This window comes from Sinocyclocheilus rhinocerous, unplaced genomic scaffold (assembly GCF_001515625.1).
Source record: "Sinocyclocheilus rhinocerous isolate Xijiao unplaced genomic scaffold, SAMN03320098_v1.1 scaffold783, whole genome shotgun sequence".
Lineage (NCBI taxonomy): Eukaryota > Metazoa > Chordata > Actinopteri > Cypriniformes > Cyprinidae > Sinocyclocheilus > Sinocyclocheilus rhinocerous.
This window is the reverse complement of record NW_015654936.1, coordinates 40,193-58,855: the sequence shown is the minus strand read 5'-3', so window position 1 is coordinate 58,855 and position 18,663 is coordinate 40,193. Positions and strand designations below refer to the sequence as shown.

The window sequence follows — 18,663 nt, the reverse complement described above, 5'->3', positions numbered from 1 at the left end:
AGTATCTTTTTACATTTTACTAGTAAGTATTCATTAGATACTAGTACTTATTTATTAGACACTAGTATCTTTTGTAACTGTTACTAGTAACAAATCTTATACTAGTCACAACTGCTTTTTTACTCATCATATGTTATGACTAGTCAGAATGGCCACTGTAGAGTTCAATAAAAAATATTACTAGTAAAATAAAACTTTTACTACTCTTAAACTCTTATTTTAATTGATACTAGAATCTAATGAATAAGTACTAGTATGTTTAATAAGGTACTAGTACCTAAAGAATAAGCACTAGAAGCCAAAAAGTACATATTAGTACCTAATGGAATAGATACTAGCAGCTAAAAAAAATAAGCACTAGTAGCATGAAACTAGACACTAATATGTTTTAGATTAAACTTAAAACAGCTTGCCATACATCACCTCTAGCAAATTATAAAATTATAAAATGCATCTGTATTTTGCCCAGACTCGTTAAACCACAATTCTACAGGACAATTGTTGCCCTCGGGCTGTGAAAAATCTACATCCGTTATCCCAAATCATTTGTAATTGTGGAATTCAGCTTTATAACGATTAGTAACTATATTTCATGGGACAAAATGTACAAATGCCGCTACAGTCATCAAAGTATTTCTAAAGTTAAGGCAATGAATGATCAAGTTTAGTCTGAATTGATATAAATACAAAACTATAATTCTACCTTGAATAATGTCCTATGAATTACTTAAGATCTAGAAATACCATATTGGTTAATCTGGTCAACTACAAGAAGCTAAACAAATAATTATTAAGATCAGCATAATATCAAAATCTCTCAAAAACGACCATTATGAAATAACAGTTTGTCCTTTGTTGTGTGTTGCATTTCAACTAAGACTGTACAGCTATGAAAATTTTGTTTGGCATCGGCTCATATTCTACTACTAATGATTGATCTTCAATATTCTTGTTTTGTAGACAAAAATAATTGTGCTATTCACCCTAAAAGCCCTTAATTTCAGTCTTCTCTATCAGTAAGTGCTTCTCTCACAGTTCATGACGAAAAATATACGTTGAAAACACCATGAGAACTTGAGGTACAGGTAAAACATTACAAAACTACATCAAATATTCAGCAAAGTTCAAGTAAAAACCCCGCTGAGATGAGATGAGTGATGTTTAGCGTATTTTCATCTTCATCCATTTAGCGCATTGGTTTTTCCTTGTAGAGTCTTTCTCAATTTAGCGATTTTTTTCGATTGTTTGGTCTTCATAAAATTCCATTGATTGTTCTTAAGCAAAGAGTTTGATTTCTAGCTCTATATCATGATAACAATTTAAGAGGCTGTAAGAATCTATCAAATGTAAACTGCGTTCTGAAGAAAAAAGTCCAAAAAATGTACGAATTAAAACAAGTAGCGGAGAAAACATGAGGGATCTAAAAATCATGAGAAAATATAAACCACTTTGATTTTTAAAGTGCAAATGATCTTCTACCTAATCTCAAGATTCCTTGAGACACAGTCTTTATGGAAAGTGCAATTTGAGATCAGCACAAGTGAAAATTTCAAAAATAGAAAAAAAGTGGTAAATAAGCCTCAGGATCTCCATCGTACAAAAACCGCCACGTCCCCAAGGCCGACTGGGTAACTTTCCAGAAACGTCCCTCCATCAAACACTTGAGCATTGTTAGTGTCCTGCCACTGAAAGTCACTCTCCGGGAGGTATATGTCTCTTTGTAAAGCTCCTTTTTCAGTAACTGGCGCAACAAGGACCTACAAAAGCAGAAGAAAAAAACTTCAAACTTCAAGTATACAATAGCAGGGATCACCTTGAAAGCCCAGTTTTGAATATGTAGCCTAGCTAGACTGGAAATCGAAAGGCTATAGGTTCAAACCCACAGGGATGATCTATGAACTATCACTATTGTGCCATTTGGTGATCACAATTTCGCCAAATAGGACTTCATCAGCATCTTTGTTAATCCTTGAAGGTTAGGATTCGAATTTGGCTTCAGTAACTACAAGGCGACACTTACTATTTAAGAAATGTTTTACATGAGGTGATTAATCACATTTATATTCTGATACCTGGATAAATGTGTGATGAAAATTTTGTCACCAGAATAGTACATGCATACTACATGCACCACTCGATTTTTGTAACCGTGCATACTTTGTACACATGCACAGGTCGCACATTTGAATTGAATTTGTTTTGCACTAATCAGTAGTTCCACAAGGTGGCAACACGGGCTGTTGTTTCACAGGAAAATACGAAACTAAAGAAATGGAACAACAAAATAGTGGAGACTGCAACAACAACAGATGCCTGCATTGACAAGCGCTTGTGCGAAGGGGTTATGAGAGAGCTGCAACTTTAGTTTAGAAGAGTACAAAGACATATTTTCGGTCAATATGAGGGAAGTAGTCATATCCTTCATAACTTCTGAAATTTTCTAGAGCGCATGTATTGACTGCCTGCATTCGTGCAATCAAGTGGCATATACTATGAAAGGCTACACGTCAACTGTATGAATAAGCCAGGGTTGCCAGGTCTTTGTAACAAAACCAGCTCAGTGTTCCAAAGGAAATTATTATCTATAAAAAAAAATGAAGTATTCTTTGGGCTTTAGATGCTAGGTGGTGCTATGGAGTCATTTTAGTTGAAAAAGTTTACCCGACACACAATAGCATAAGAAACAAACAGCCTGAGAGAGATTTCAAACCATTGACCCACATTGCTATAGTGAGTGAATGTTTGTGGGAATTTCCTCATTATAAGCACAGAGATTGCGGGAAAAAGTAAAATGATGTGCACTGAAATTCTGGCTTTGAAAACCCTTCATTAACTAACATCTCGTCAGAACTTTAATTGTCGAAATCAACACTGAAAACATATAATTCTACTGATTTCAGGTTAGGGCTGTATTATTCCAAAACCAACAAATGATTCAGAAATATGTCCTACTTGGTAAAATCACAGTCACCATGTCTTCGAGCAGGGCACTTAAGCTCAGGTTACTCCTAAATGGGCCAATTAGTAAAAAAGTGACTTGCACATCTTACCGTTCTATAAGCAGCTTACCTCATTTCCAATGAGGAACTCATCATCAATAGTGAACGTGATTGGGTCATTTGGACTGAGCCACCACAGCGGCCTGTAGATGGGGTTTCCAGTCTCTTGCCATTCCTCTGCGTATTTCAGTATCAAAGGAATGACAAAGTCATGGTGCTTGGCTATGTACAATCTGGTGAGGTTTAGGACCTAGGAAGAAGGTGAAACTGTCAGTGAACACTTAATAAAGCGTATATGAAAGAGGATGTGAGTTTTTGTTCAACACCGTTCTCATCTAGTTCTGCTGTGGTTTGTTTCTAACATTCCTTGAGAGGTCATATCCTTCAGTTAACATCCTAGCCAGCCTCTGGTGACGGAAACAAAGCAAAACCACGTTCATAAAAAATGTATTCTTTAGATGAAAAAATGAATTTTGAGTAACTGCCTGAGTTCGGCCTAATTTTAAATGGAGAAAACAGGCCTGCAGGAAACAGTTTTCCTCCTATTTAGACCCAACATAGTCATTGGATCTCTAATGGGTGTTGGGTAATCGCACAAAAGCTAGTACATGCACGCACACACACACACACACACACACACACACACACACACACACACAGCCTGCAGAAGGCAATAATCCAAAGAGAATGGAAAATAATGGCAAGTAAAGCCTTTCAGTATGATCAACACATTTAATATTAATAATACTAATGAACTATGATTTAAGAGGGTTACGACTGTCCAGATGATATCCATGAGCCAAGATCAAAACCAACGAATGTTCCAATACCATTTTCTCACTGTTCAAATAGACGTCCTAGAGTTATTAAAGGGATAATTCACCCAAAAATTCTGTCATCATTTATTCACCGTCGTGTCGTTCCAAATCCATCAGACTTTTTTCCTCAGAACACAAAATGAGAACATGTTACAACTTTTTTCCATGCAGAGTCAGTCTGATTCGAGAACGAATCATTTAGATGATTTTTTGGACCCGATCAACTGATTCAGTTGAAAGATACGACTCAAAAGAATGATTCTTTCTTTTAACGGGCAACACTACTTCCCTCATGAACATTCCATAGGCAGTCGGAGGGATGTCAAGATTTTTTTTTTGAGAATATCAACATAAATTTCAGTTGTACATATTACTTTTAGAATATGTTTTTTTTGTTGTTGTTGATTTCTTGTTCTTTATGAAGCCTGAAAGCTTCAGTCTTCTTCATTTTGTCCCTCTTTGGCCACACACACATTGCAGCTAAATTTGTTGGTCACTTCAAATTACAGTTCTTAATTATTTTCTGTACACACACAGTTCAGTAATTTATGGGAGTGATAATCATATTCTACAAATGAATTGACTCCTGAAAAAAATCAGGCTGTGGTAACCGCATTTACATAAATTCTATGCAGTGTGTATGGAAACGAACTGAACAACTAGCTGTTAATGAAGCATTTAAACGTGTATCAGAGTTCTGTCTTTTCTGTATATGCAGTGCAAGAAATCACAGGGTATGCCTGACTCATTAGTGTTGCCTGATCTTGCTAACAAACAAACAGATAAGAACAAGCCCACAATAAACTCAAATCCAAACACGTTATCTTGGAAATAAGCCACATATGAAAATATTGCGACCTCCCAGGAGAAAAAAAAGTGCACTTCCATAATGTACTTAAAGTGCTCCATTTTCACGCACTAATTTTGTACTTAATATACTCAAACTTGTTCTTAAAATAATCCTAGAAACATCTGAGTGTACTCATATTTCATACACTAGTGGGTTTAAGTGTATTAAGTGGTATCTAAATAAAAAATTTTAATACAGAGAAAGTATGTCAAAAGCCCATTTTAGTTCATATTCATGGTGTCCCAAAATAGCACAGTTAGATTGAGTACACTTAGATATTCTTAAGATCATCTTAAGAAGTACTAAAGAATAATTTTTAGTATATTAATTACAAAATTAGTGCGTGAAAATAGAGCACTTTAAGTACATTTTGGAAGTGCACTTTTTTTTTCTCCTGGGCTGCAACTGCCTACTTTATTAACTCCATAAAATGGATTGCTTTATTGGCCGAGCCCAAACAACAAGCCCAAAGATGCTTAAAAAGCATAATTTATATTAATTTAACATGGCAACCCTTCAAGAGCGTCCACTGCAAAGTAGCCTTCCAGGGCAAGGGTGAATAATACATTTTCAGAATTTTCATTTTAAGTCAACTGTCCCTCTACTTCCTGCTATTTGACCATTTCTAGCAATGAAATCCATTGAAAGATTTACTCCTACCAGGGATTAGAAAAAAAAAACAATGACCACTACTTATTCTAGTCTGTAAGGTCAAATCACTAATGAAACCTGTAATTGTCTCTGGAAATGTTCTTTTCCTCTTATCCAACGATTCATTATCATTCCTGGTGCAGCGGTTCTCATTACAGTTGAGATTGAGAGTCATAAATTTGAAAGCGATGCTAATGCAGACCAGATGGACCCTTAACCACAGGTGATGTTGGGGAAAGGCCAAGCAATTACACCATGAAATGCAAGAAAAACGGCCACCTGGAGGATGCTCTGTGCCGGTCCTAAACTCAAACCGGGCTCTTAGGGCTCAAACATATCAGCGCTTGGGACTGAATATTCTGGCGTGTATTTAGGTAGTATTTTGAGGAGGACATTCTCATGGTACACCATGGAGTGAATGAGTATTATGTTTCCAATGTTATGCTAGGAGTGTAAAAGAAACCGCCTTTAATTCTGAGGCATTTAACTCTCAATGGTTAACATATTGTGCCCAGTTTTGCTTCCTGAAAACTCAAGACTTTCTTATTGTATGACCCACTTGGCTCCATCTTATTCCCTATTTTCTGACCACAACGAGAAAGGAACTGAAGTGAAAGCTAAAACCCGGATGGGGCCGAGGACCCGCCCTTGTGGCACTCACCCATTCCTTCTCAAAGACCCATGGAGGTGTCTGGAAGCTGATGACAGGAAGAAAAGCTGCGATTCCCAGCCAACGAACGAAAAGCTCGTCATCGGCAACCAGTTCGGCAGAGAGAGAGCCTCCTGCGATTGACAGTCCCACAAATGCATTCACACGTCAAGAAATTCATTTTTTTTTGTGGACAATAACGATTTTCTAGCATTGTGATATTGTTTTTATTAGAAATTGGAAGCAAAATGTGCTTAACCCTATAAAGCCTACTGTAACATATTTGATACACAAATTTCTAAGGCCTGTAAATTATCAACGTGATCAAATCTTGCTGAAAAACCTGTTGTACACAATCTACTACATGCCTTCTGTCGTCAAATTGATAGTTTATACTTTTTCTTAAGTAAAATGCTTTTTCATGTAATTGAAAATACTGTCATCCCTCTTCAGTTCATGGTATATGGTAATCAGTATTTACTGATTTTTATAAAGTAAATGTAAGAATAACTTTTATCTTTTTAGTAATATTTCAAGATGAACACTTACTGGACTGAAGAAACTTTTTGAAGAAACAGCAAGTAGTCTGTTATATAAAGATCTCATTGATTTATATTACGAAGCTATCTGAATTTAATCTTATGTTTTGGCCATATATCAGCATCTTCGCCAAATTGCATATTTTTGCTCAGTTTGGGTCTCTGAACAAATATGAGCTCCATATTTTCTCTTTCATAATATATGGGCCATAAAAGCCTGATTTATCAAATATGATACACATATGCAAACTGTTTGTTAGATTTTGGCTAAAGGATCCATAAACTGTTCAGTTTCAGGAAGATTTTTCTAACATATGATATATTATTACAGTATTTTGAGAATATGTGAGGAAAATGTGCTTAACTGTCAAAGTAACAATGCAACAAAGTAACAAATCTAATAGTCCTAAAAACAGGCTTCATTTTTAACAGGCTTAAAATGTAATTTTTGATTTTTGATTAACTGGTCAAATGTGACCTGGGAATATTCTGGACATATTTTATGAGATTTATTCGTATCATACTGTGTACTGTACAACTGTGTGCCAGTGGTCTTTTGTTTTTGTAAAGGATTAAAGAAGACAGTTGATTAAATTCTATTGTCTTTATCTATGGTATGAATTTTCACAAAAAGTACATGTGTATTTATGCATGTGTGGGCAGGTATTACCTACTGCATCAGGAATGAAGAAATTATATCCCAGAAGACTGTGATGCAGCAGGGATAGAATGATGCCCTTCAGGCCAGAGTAACTCCAGTCTGACTGCAGCGCACTCATACGGATGAAGAGCGCTTTGTGTCTGGACCTGTGTGCACAAAATCGGCCAGTTCAAAAACAATTCGAATCACCTACAACACAATTCCAATTTGTTTTCCAAATCCAATATTTTTTTTTCTTATGGGAAAGTCTGTTTTTCAACTGTCTACTTGACATTTTGGATCTTGTTCAAACCATAATCGATATCAGTACCTTGCCATGGAAATTGTACACAAACTGTACAAGCCAGAACAAAGCAAAGAGTATTCTACAACAACAACAACAAGAAGTAACTATCATTGTGGAAAGAGAAGATGGGAAACTGCCTCTTGCTACACACGGTATATCCACAGTGCTGTTAACATGATACATCATTCATAAAATCTTCCAAAACTCCATTTTAACTCTTTCCCCACCAGCATTTAAAAAATAAATAAATAAAAAAAACGTTGCCAGCAACCACCAACATTTTTGATTATTTTTTACAAAACTTTTATGGCCCCCAAAAGAAATAACAGAGCCTCTGCTTTTATTCTAGCTTCATCCATTCTTCTTTTAATCAAGACTTGAATGTGGGCAAGTTTCATTAAAAAAAGCAACATTTTGAACAAAAAGCTGAGAAAATCGTGTCTATGTCTGGATTGGATTCAGATCGATGATCAAAACATAGATGGAGTTGATCACTTCCATCAACACCCCCAAAACTTCACAATCCTAAACCACTTCCTGGGGTCTACATTTTTTATTTATATGCTGTTTAATGCTTGATGATCACGTTATTTTACATATGCATCTGTTTTCATGTGTAATCGATTGTTTCTGCATCTTCTTCACCGTGTTTTGATCCAGATGTTCAGTACTCATCAGGAGATGTGTAATAGCACCTCCTGCCATGCAACAGTGAAAACACGGAAAGATGGAAAATTCCGTCAATGGCGGGGAAAGAGTTAAATAGATTTTAAATCACATGTATGCATGTGGTTTGGATCAGACTTGTAAAAAAAAATCAGATTTGGTGTATTTTTTTTGAGGTTCAGACGACAGATTTGAGTCGGACATGCCAAGAATGGATTTTGGATTTTGGTTCCCTGTCTGAACAAAGTCTGTTAATTGTTCCCAAAGTTGTAGGTTGGTCATGATTTTGCCAAATGGGGCAAATTCTTGGATTGTAATGTTCAGTTGATCCTTGAACAACATTCCGCTCAAACAAACTTAACCAAACTACCTGAAAATCCCAATCCCAGCCCTGACTCTAACCTAAAACCTCACAAGGATGTTGATCCATGCACTACTTGGCAAAGTCACAGTAATTGATTGGGATTATTTAAAACATTCAACCAAATACCTTGTTCCTGAGGTCACAATGGTATTTTCCCCTATCCTCCCTGCCAGGTCAGCCAGAAGTCTGATGTATTCATCCCCAACCCATGCCAGAGGGGGGCGCAGGGCCTGTTCCTCGAAAGGGTTCCCCTCACCGCCTTCCAGGATGACATACTCCATGCCCAAATGGCTATGTAAGCTGTCCACTTTGTCCAGAAACCAATTCGTGGCTTCTGGGTTGGTGATGTTGAGCTTCACACTGTACTTTCCTTTCCACTGAGTCAACAGAGGCACCTTATGAAAGAGAAATCATGTAAAAATTAAAAGTAAACAATAATAATGCACAGATAAGCATATGGGTCAAGAACAAAGAGCGTATCAATGAAAAAGAATAGGAAAAATCTCTAAACTTGTATACAATTTTCAAGAAACTATTAAGTAATAACAGTACTTTCCTTACACCTTTAATACATATGAATGTACACATCTTTCATATTTTCATATATACATTTTTTAAATTTTGTGACAGATACCATGAATTTAAATCATACAAATAATCAAAAATCAAGTCAAAGTTTTTGGGGAGTTGCACCACATGACATATAACCTGATAAAATGATTTAATGATACTAAAAACGATTTAATAAAGTATTTTCAAGAATTTCATTCATTTTAATAAGACCCCCCCCTCCATTATAATATCAGGACAGTTGTACCACCCTGACCATTTTTACTTTATGCCCCAAAAGGTCAACATTTACATTTTTAATTTACATTAAGAAATGTAGGATATATTCATAGGAGACTTCAAGTCACTGTATATTTGTATAGTTTTTTTAAAAATTATTATTCATTAATAGGTCCAGACAAAAATGGCATCAAGCAGGATCATTATTAAGTAAAACTAAAACCATAAAAAGTAATATATTAATAACATTTAAATGTTCCCTTTAGGTTGAAGTACTAAAATAACTAAAACTAAGCAAATTAAAAGAATAATAACAAATTAAAATTATATAGACATTTAAATAAAAAACTAGAACTTTAAAATTAGACAGACGCAGTGACAAGCAATCAGTCAGTCTTACCGGTCGGCCCTGTGGTCCTGAGGGCAGACTCAGCCAGTAGTCTTCAATGCCTTCTTGAATGGAGGTCTGGAACTGCTGCGAGTCCACGCTCAGGTACGGGGACAGGGTGATGGAAATGTTTAGAAGCTTTACAAAAGGGAGGTCCCTCGTCTGTCTCTTAGACGTCCTTTTCTTGCTATTGAGGTAGCTGTGGTCCTAGAAAGGCAAAAAATAATTGGCAAATATATTAAAAAGTTTGTTTGTTTGTCTAATGGCACCTGTTTAAAAAGTCATACATTTTGGTGCACAAATGATACATTTTAACCTTGCAAATCAAGCTTGTTCGATATTTCTGACCTACACAGGAAAATAAAAACTTGATGTTGTAAAAATGTAAACATTTTAAGAACTTTCATTGGTATAACCTAGTTTAGGCTAATTCAGTCAAATAAAATAATATTTTGGAATATAATAAAATATTTTTGATATTGCAACATATTCTTTAGGTCAGGGGTTTTCAAACGTTTTGATACCAATGACACCCAGATATGAAATATTAATGAATTCATCTGTATATTTTCAAGTATGAAAAAAAAAAACGGTTTAATATAAATTTTCTATATAAAAAAATACCTTATGTATGATGAAATGCTTTCTCAAATGTCTTATAAGGTTTATAATTTAATTCAGCAGTGCTTCTAAATCACAGTTAACAAATTAACCACATGACATATAAAAACAAGATTTTATTAGATCTGTGGTCCTTAAAAATGAGACAAGTGGCATAACAAAATTATCAATTTGAGAGGTCTTAAATTTGAAGAAAGAAAAACAGACTAATATGTTATTAAACCTCAAAAGGCTGCGGTTTCATTAAATAAATGTGAGCGCTATGCATTTTAACGTCAAAACACGGTAGTTCACAATCAATGAATATTGCATGTGTATGATTGCTTATGATCTACTGTTGATGAATTATGGTCATGTTTACTTAATTGTATTTATATTGTAATATGCTATAGGGGATTGTGTGAGTGCATATTTTATGTCCCTCACCTTTTTAATGCGCAGCTGGAAGTAGCAAAGCATATACATTTCAAAATCAGAGTCCTGTTGTATTTTCTGCATTATGCATACAATTTTTGGTTACATGAAAAACTGTAAAATCTAAACGTTATTTAAAGTAATTCACCCAAAAATGAAATTTTGCTTCAATTGTACTCACCCTCAGGCCATATAGATGACAGATTTGGAGAAATTTTGCACCTCTTGCTCACCAATGGATCCTCTGCAGTGAATGGGTGCCGTCAGAATGAATTACAATAAATGCAATATTAAGACTTTTAAACTTTAAACCATCCCTTCGGACCAAAATACAAGGCCATAATCCATAATAACTCTTCCTCCAGTAAAAAAAAGTCCATCTCCTGTTGTCTTTCACATCAAAATCCACCAACATATTTGTTTAGAGCTGTTCTGGACTGTTTTTGCTTGTAAACTGTGCTTGATCGGTGCATATTTCTCTCCTGATTCGGGCGAGATGACTTTTTCCACTGGAGAAAGCAATATTATGCACGGAGGAGTCATATTTTAGCTGAAAGCAATGGTTTGAAGTTAAAAACGTCTTAATAATGGACTTGTTTTGGGTTGGAGTGTTGTAGATTACTGTGATGTTTTTTTATCAGCTGTTTGGACTCTCATTCTGACGGCACCCATTCACTGCAGAGGATCAATTGAGCACATTTAAATTTTTTTTGGTGAACTATTCCTTTAACACACTCATAATGTCTCACCGTTTTAACACACACAGTTTGTAGTCTGCTTTTGTAGGCAGTCAGATATTACAGACAATGGCAGCCGTCAGCGTTAAAGTCTCAGAATTCTTATTTTGTTGATTATTTTAACAGTATGGAAAATATTATTGTTTTACCATCACTGAAAATAATACCTCAGCCCCTATTAATGTTTTTACCATGACAGTTGCTAACAGAGCCCCGGCGTCTGAGAAAATATAACAATAATGTCATTTATAGTAATCATATTGTACAGGCATGCCGAACGCTGTGCTTATGAGGAATCTGTGCAATAAATAGCGAATACTGGCAAGTGTGTTTATAACCAAATTCATTCCAAGTCAAGCTGTTGGTTCCGCTTATGACTGTGTTATTTCAAGCTAAAATGGAAACTAGCAAAGAAAAAAAAACTGCATTGGGATTGTTTCCCCAATTGGAGTTTCGTATAACTGTCACACAAGGGAAAGTTTTCCACTGCAATTTAGTGGTATGACTTTTATTCAGGTTGGGATATGGGAAAGTGTGGTGCATGTATCAGATAGCACACATAATTATGCTTCATTGTGGGTGATCTGATATTTTTGTTATAAAGTCCCCAGTTTTTTGTTATTTTAGGTCATAATCAAACATTACAATTTTTTATTTGAGCCTATAGCCTATTTTTAGCAAAATGTAAGTGTAATGGAAGGGAAAATGTGTTGTATGGAAAAAGGAACAAATATGAAAAAAAATTCAAAAGAGTAAAACCAAAGTCATGAGTTATTGTAATAGGAGGGCTGTAGTCAGCATTACATTGACGTTAATGTTCTGATAAGCCTTTTAAGTATTTTAGACATAGAGAACATTCTTTTCTTGGCAGAAAGTTAGCTTTTTTTCTCTTTCACCTGCCTCTGATCTTTCTAGAGGAATTCAGCTGTGAAACGAACTGCTCAGTGTTATATATACTGCTTTGAGATCAATCAAGCATGCATGCCTAAGAACAATGTCCTGATTAGTCAAAAAATTGTAACCAGCCTGTGTGTCATAAAACATAACGAGTTAATATAAACAATAAATCAAGACAGTCTAAAATTGAAAATTCTTAGGTATGCACAGATTATATTTTTTTCTGGCCGATGTCTGTTTTTATTTTATGGCCAAAAAACAATATGAAGGGCAATATTATAAATATAAACAAGTTTTTTTTTTGTTTTTTTTTGTCTAGATATATTTATTTATTATCTTAATTGCATTTCTGAATTTAAATGTATGTTGGGGGCATGAAGTCAGAAATATCAGGGTGATAACTGTCCTAATATCATAATAACCTATAATAATTACTATTATATTATATTAATAATTATTATTTCTTAGAAAAAAATTAATTCGCAAAATTGCTTCAGTGATTATTAATATTTGAAAAACTTGTCCGCTAAATCCAAGTCATGTGGTGTAACCAACACGCAACCCTGCAGATGCCCATGTGTTAATAAGTCTCTTATAATATCAGAAAATATGAATTTTTATGGCAAAGCACAGTTGTTCGGGTTGTAAAATGTCATGCGGTGCAGCTCACCAAAAACTAATGATATTTATGAATTAACAATTTATTTTTATTTAATTTTTTTACGATAATATGTTATTACTTTTTATTTCATGGTTACACTACATGACCGTTTTAGACTCATTCAAATTATTAAAAAGGATATATTAAAGTTTTTCAAAACCATGTGAAACCATATAAACATAAATTTGACATTGTGATAAATGCCTTTAGCATGATATCAATAAGTCTCAGGTTGTAAAATGTCATGTGGTGCGACACTCCGAAAAAAACAAGTAATATTTATGAATTAATATATTATATGTGTAAAATAAATAAATAAATAAATGTGTTTTTTGAACATTAAAACATGTCAACATATTCTGTTACACCAAATAATGATCTTTAAAAAAGCATCATATGACCCCTTTAAAACATTCTTGAAAATAAAGATATATTCAGGGTGTAAGGAAACTCTTTTTATTTGATGGTTACACCACATGACATTTTTAGACTCACTAAAATGAAACTTTTGTTGAAAGAGGTATAAAAGTTTTCCGAAACCAGCATTAGCACTCTTATTTGTCACTGACCCAACTATATAATGATATTCCCTATAACCCATGTTGGGGTCGTGGCTTAGTGGTTACATCAAATGCTCCAGAGATGTTAAGCTGTGGCGCTCATGTGGGGAATTCAGGTACAAGCCTTCAGGTTTACAGTCTGTTCATAGCTCAGCCGCTATAACACAACCTATATATGTGTTCTGATAAAAATATACACCTTGAATGCACTATAAACCTTAGATAAAAGCATTGAGAAATGCATAAAAAGTGGTAAAAAGACAAAGCTAACTTAACACAGATGGCCCACACTGGTTCAACATATCAGTCTCCTTAACACAGCAAGTATCCCCTAATTGTAAACCAGTTCCCTGCTGGCATTTCAGTGAACCAGAGACGTGTGTCTTTCTCTCAGGGGATCAGATCCTGACCTCTCCTCACCGGCTGCAGATCCGCTTAGAAAAATGAAGCCTTTCATGTCCACTGAGCAGCTCGGACTTGTTTTGTTCTGTCAGAATGAACTTAACAGGCCAGCTGGTGGCTTTGAACGTGAGACGTTTCTACTTGAACACAGCGTTCCCGCGGTAACTCTGCCTGCTATGTACCTCCGTATCGAAACGAAACGTGTTTTGCCAGACCCTGGCCTGTGTTTGTGATTATAATGAGTCCTTCAGAAACCTCACCATCAACCGCATGAAAATGAACAGCGAAGTCTGTCATTTATGCACCACTAGTGGTCACTAGTTTGTTTTGAAAGTCATACAGGTTTGGTACAAAATGAGGGTGAGTAACTGACGACTGAAACAATGGTTTTCTTTTTTTAAACTGGGTTTTCCACCAAGTGCATGGATCAAAATAGTTTGGCGAATTATGTTTTATAATTCGGCTGAAGGCTACTAACAATAAAGACTTCTTAGTTCAAAATGTTACATATGCACAGTGCTTCTAAATCGGATTTGAATATACTTTATATAATTACTCAAGGTTGTGCACATTAGCTGACACTGATGCTGCTTGAATGCTGAGGTGAATTGTAAAATGTAACATTGATTTTAGCCTCGTATTCATATTGATTTCTTAAAAAAAAAAAAAAACACTCATTCTGTCATTTATTTAAACCAAATATCCACACTGGTATTTTTCTGTGAAAAACAAAAAGATAACACTATGAAGATAATTTTAGTATAATTTATAAACAATTTTTTTTGTTGATATTTTAAATGAGATTTTATTTATATATTTTCTGTTTTCATTTTTCAAGTTTAATTATAGGTTTTAGTTTTAATTAATTTAGATTTACTTTTGTTTGTACTTCAATTTAAACACAAATTAGAAATGTTGGATTGGCAGCTAGCATGAATAAAATGTTCTTTTCTCATCTTTTTAAATATTTTGTTTTATTTCAAATAATGTAGTTGTTTTTGTTTTTTGTTTATTTATTTTTTTTGTTTGTTTTTATCAAAAATACAAAAAAAATAAATCTTTTTTTTTTTGGATCTTTTATTTTATTTAAAAATGTAATCAATTTTTAAATATATGTCTATAGTATTCATTAATTTTAATTTATTAGTTTTAGTTTATTTTGTTATTTTAGTACTTCAGCTTGACGAGAAATGTTGCCTTGTCGACTAGCTGAAATAAAATATGTTGGTTTTTTTTTCAGTACACATTTATTTTATTTTAATCAATGAACATGTTTTTTTTAATGGTTATAGTTAACTATAATAACCCTGTTACTGAGTTGTTGCACTTACTTGTACACAACCATACATAAATATAAACATAAACCATAAAAAAATCAATTGATAGATGATCATTTTCAACATGTACATGCAGAAGAAGCTGTCCAGTTGGCTCTGTGGGCTGTGCGAGCCGGTGGGGTGTTGAGGCAGAAAATGAAGGCCTGAAGGCCCGGAGCTACAACAGGTGCAGAGGCCGAGCCGCTGACGGCTGGAGATTAAACAGCACACTGAAGGTCAGAGACGGGGAATATACTGCAGATCACCACAGCCGCTCTGACACTGAATGACTTCAGCTTTCTCACAACCTATTTATTACGTGGGGTTAATTGTTCATTGTTTTAATTATTATTTATAAAACAACAAGCTACTTGATTTGACGCTTTTATATTATTGTTGCTTTTATTATTATTATTGTTGGAAAAATTATGCTGAAAATTCAGCTTTGCATCACAGGAATAAATTACATTTGAACATATATTCAATTTGAAATTGTGATAATATTTTGCAATATCACTTTTTGTGTATTTGCAGTGTAAATGCAGCCTTGATGAGCATAAAAAGACTTCTTTTAAAAACACATTTATCTATCATGAATCCCCAGCTGATATACAAATTAACTCTCATGGTGTTGTTTACCGGATTTCAAATTTACTGTGCAGAACAGTCAGACGTTATTGTGCTGCAGGAAGCAGGCAGAGGGTGATTTAGAGCGCGTGACCCACCATGCTGGCGAGGAGAGCAGTGGAATGTTCGTCGAGGCTGATGACTCCCTCCCCCAGGTGATGCCGCTTCAGCCGGTTTGAGAAGGTTCTCAGCTCGCGCTCTAGCTTGGCCCCCGAGTCCACGTTTGCTAGAAGCTTCCAGAAAGGCAGCCTTCAGAGAAATATTGTATTTGTTAGAGTCTTCAAACTCTAACACACCAACACATCAGGGTAATATTAACTAAAACCTTAAAAAATCATTAACAAAATACAAATTAAATATAAATAATATTGAATTTATTGTATCTCAGCTAGTCGCCAAGAAAATATTTCTAATTTTCATTTAAAATTATATTAAGTACCAAAATAACTAAAACTAAATAATTTTATAACTTAAAACTTTATTTTAAGGCGTCCTTGTTACACGTTACATGTACTTAGTATTATAATAAAAATAAATTTTGCATAATTACATGCAAGTAACCCTAAGCCAAAACCTAATCCTAACCATATAGTACTGTAAGTACATGTGGTTAATTAATATTACTCAGTACTTAAATGTATAATTGTTACCAATGTCCTGTTACACATTTGTACTTATACCATTCAGTGGGCTGTTACATGTGTGTAGTTACACAAACATTACAGCTGTAGATACTATGTACCAATGTGTACTTACACTGTGGTTACATACTATGTACACATCTAGTTACTATGCAAGTACACAGGTATTATGGCCACTTAATATAAAGTGGAACCATTTTGGACTAAAATTGAAATGAAAATAGAAAATATAAAAATAAAATATAATTCAAAATATTAACAAAAACTATAATAGCAGTGATACTAAAATAACATCGCACCATACACAATAGTAAGGAATAAAAAAATCGAAATGCAAAAATTCCGTCATAATCTACTATTACCCACCATTTTAATTTTCATATTTTAATTATAATAACACATTTAATTGCTTGTATTTTTGTTCTCATTTTCATTTTTAATAATGAACCTACAGGACGAGCATATGGGTTTATGCATTTATTTATTTATTTATGATGAGAACAGATGAACAGAGACTGTGCGTCACTTTTCATGTTCAACAGCACACACCACAGTGACAGAGGAGGCCACTAAAACAACAAAATATGCTTGGGCTGGGTAAAACATTTTTTTTTTAATAGATTCTCATTTTTATGAACCAATATCGATTCTTAAATCCCAATCGATTCTGTTTTCAGTTGATGAATGAACCGTACATAGGCTATAGTGCCTCCCATCCAGTAAATCGCAATAGACTAAAGCTTTGTGCTTTGTTTCTTTTGATATAAAACAAAGTCTCTAACATATATATATATATATATATATATATATATATATATATATAGCAGTATTAAAATTATATAATGTTGTTTATTTATTCATTAATTCATTTTAATTTATTATTTAATTTATTTCCATAAAAAAATTCATATTATTTCAGGGGGCATTTACACAACACTGTTTTCAACTAAAACTGGAAAACTCTTTCATGCGTTTTGGCCGTTCAGTTACAAGATAATGTTAGATAGGCGTTTTGGGGGCCTGAAAATGCTAACTTTTGTAAACAGTACCGTATTTGTAAAACATGAATATTAAAACGATGATGTCTTGCAAATGCATATAATACAGTGTTTTTAGTCATTTTCATGAGTCTGTGTGAACAGGGGGTTGTTTTGACAACAATGACGTTTGTATGTAAAACTAAAAAAAAAAAAAAAATTACAAAGTTCAAACGATAAGAGCTTGATTGCGTTTTTCGACCCACACGAACAGCCTCAGTCTTGCGCGTGCGCATTGGCTGACAGTGAGATCAGCATAAGCCTCGTCGCGCTGCAGTATAAACACCGCCAACATCCAACAGACAAGATTCACAACACGACTCTGCGCTTCGAGAGAGACGGTTGCCGAAGTCAGGATGCTTCTCACGCTGCTTTTTATCTCCACGGGTAATATATACTGTTTTTTGACCTCCGAGCTAACTTGGATCACATGTCCCTTAATAACCAATCACATTACAGCCTTGACGTCACTGAATTTCAGTCAGAGTTGTGCGACACTCAACCGCAGTTTACGGATACCATAGGAATGAATGAGAAATGCCGTAAGCTGAATCCCATGTTTCGCAAATAGTCAGTGGCTTCTTTTATAAATGGCATTTTTTCACAGTAAACTCTAAAAATAGATCAATACAAAAGTATTGTTTAGTGTAAAACATGTTGAAGATTAGCAGATCAGCCGTTTCCTCTAAAAAGCTGTTTATTCAGCGTTGTGAAGCCTCTCCTCCATTGACAGCCATTAAAAAAAAATGTACTGCCAGACCGGAAGCGTTAGCTGTAGCCGTTACGCTTTTTCGGCTAATGGTTGCAGGCTTGCCTTCTAATGGCTTTGGTGCGCAATCAAAGGCATAGCAAAAGACTTGTGACAGTTTTATTTTTGTTCTGGAGCTGATGATCCCGCGCTCTGCTGCCACACTGGAGCGCACTCGCCACCAACTGGACAGGGGTGGGAATTACAGTTATAAATTACAATAGATCACCCTCAGTGTCTGGCAAAGTGATGGACGGTCTTCAGGTTTTTCCGTCACTAATAAAAAAATTCTGTCAACGACGGAAAATTTTTGGTTAACGTGACCTCTAACATATATATATA

The 18,663-nt window shown here is 34.6% G+C and overlaps 1 protein-coding gene across 1 annotated transcript in view; it reads right to left on the bottom strand.

Annotated features, from left to right (window-relative positions):
* Positions 1–325: 325 nt before the first annotated feature.
* LOC107717813 (SITS-binding protein-like) overlaps positions 326–18,663 on the bottom strand; it is a 33,956-nt gene continuing 15,618 nt past the window's right edge. The window contains exons 4-10 of the mRNA XM_016524682.1: positions 15,994–16,144; positions 9,673–9,867; positions 8,610–8,878; positions 7,177–7,313; positions 5,980–6,101; positions 3,070–3,249; positions 326–1,757 (exon numbers count right to left, since the gene is read on the bottom strand). Of these exons, the coding sequence (XP_016380168.1) occupies positions 1,581–1,757; positions 3,070–3,249; positions 5,980–6,101; positions 7,177–7,313; positions 8,610–8,878; positions 9,673–9,867; positions 15,994–16,144 (1,231 nt within the window). The 3' untranslated portion in view covers positions 326–1,580. The remainder of the gene's footprint in view (positions 1,758–3,069; positions 3,250–5,979; positions 6,102–7,176; positions 7,314–8,609; positions 8,879–9,672; positions 9,868–15,993; positions 16,145–18,663) is intronic.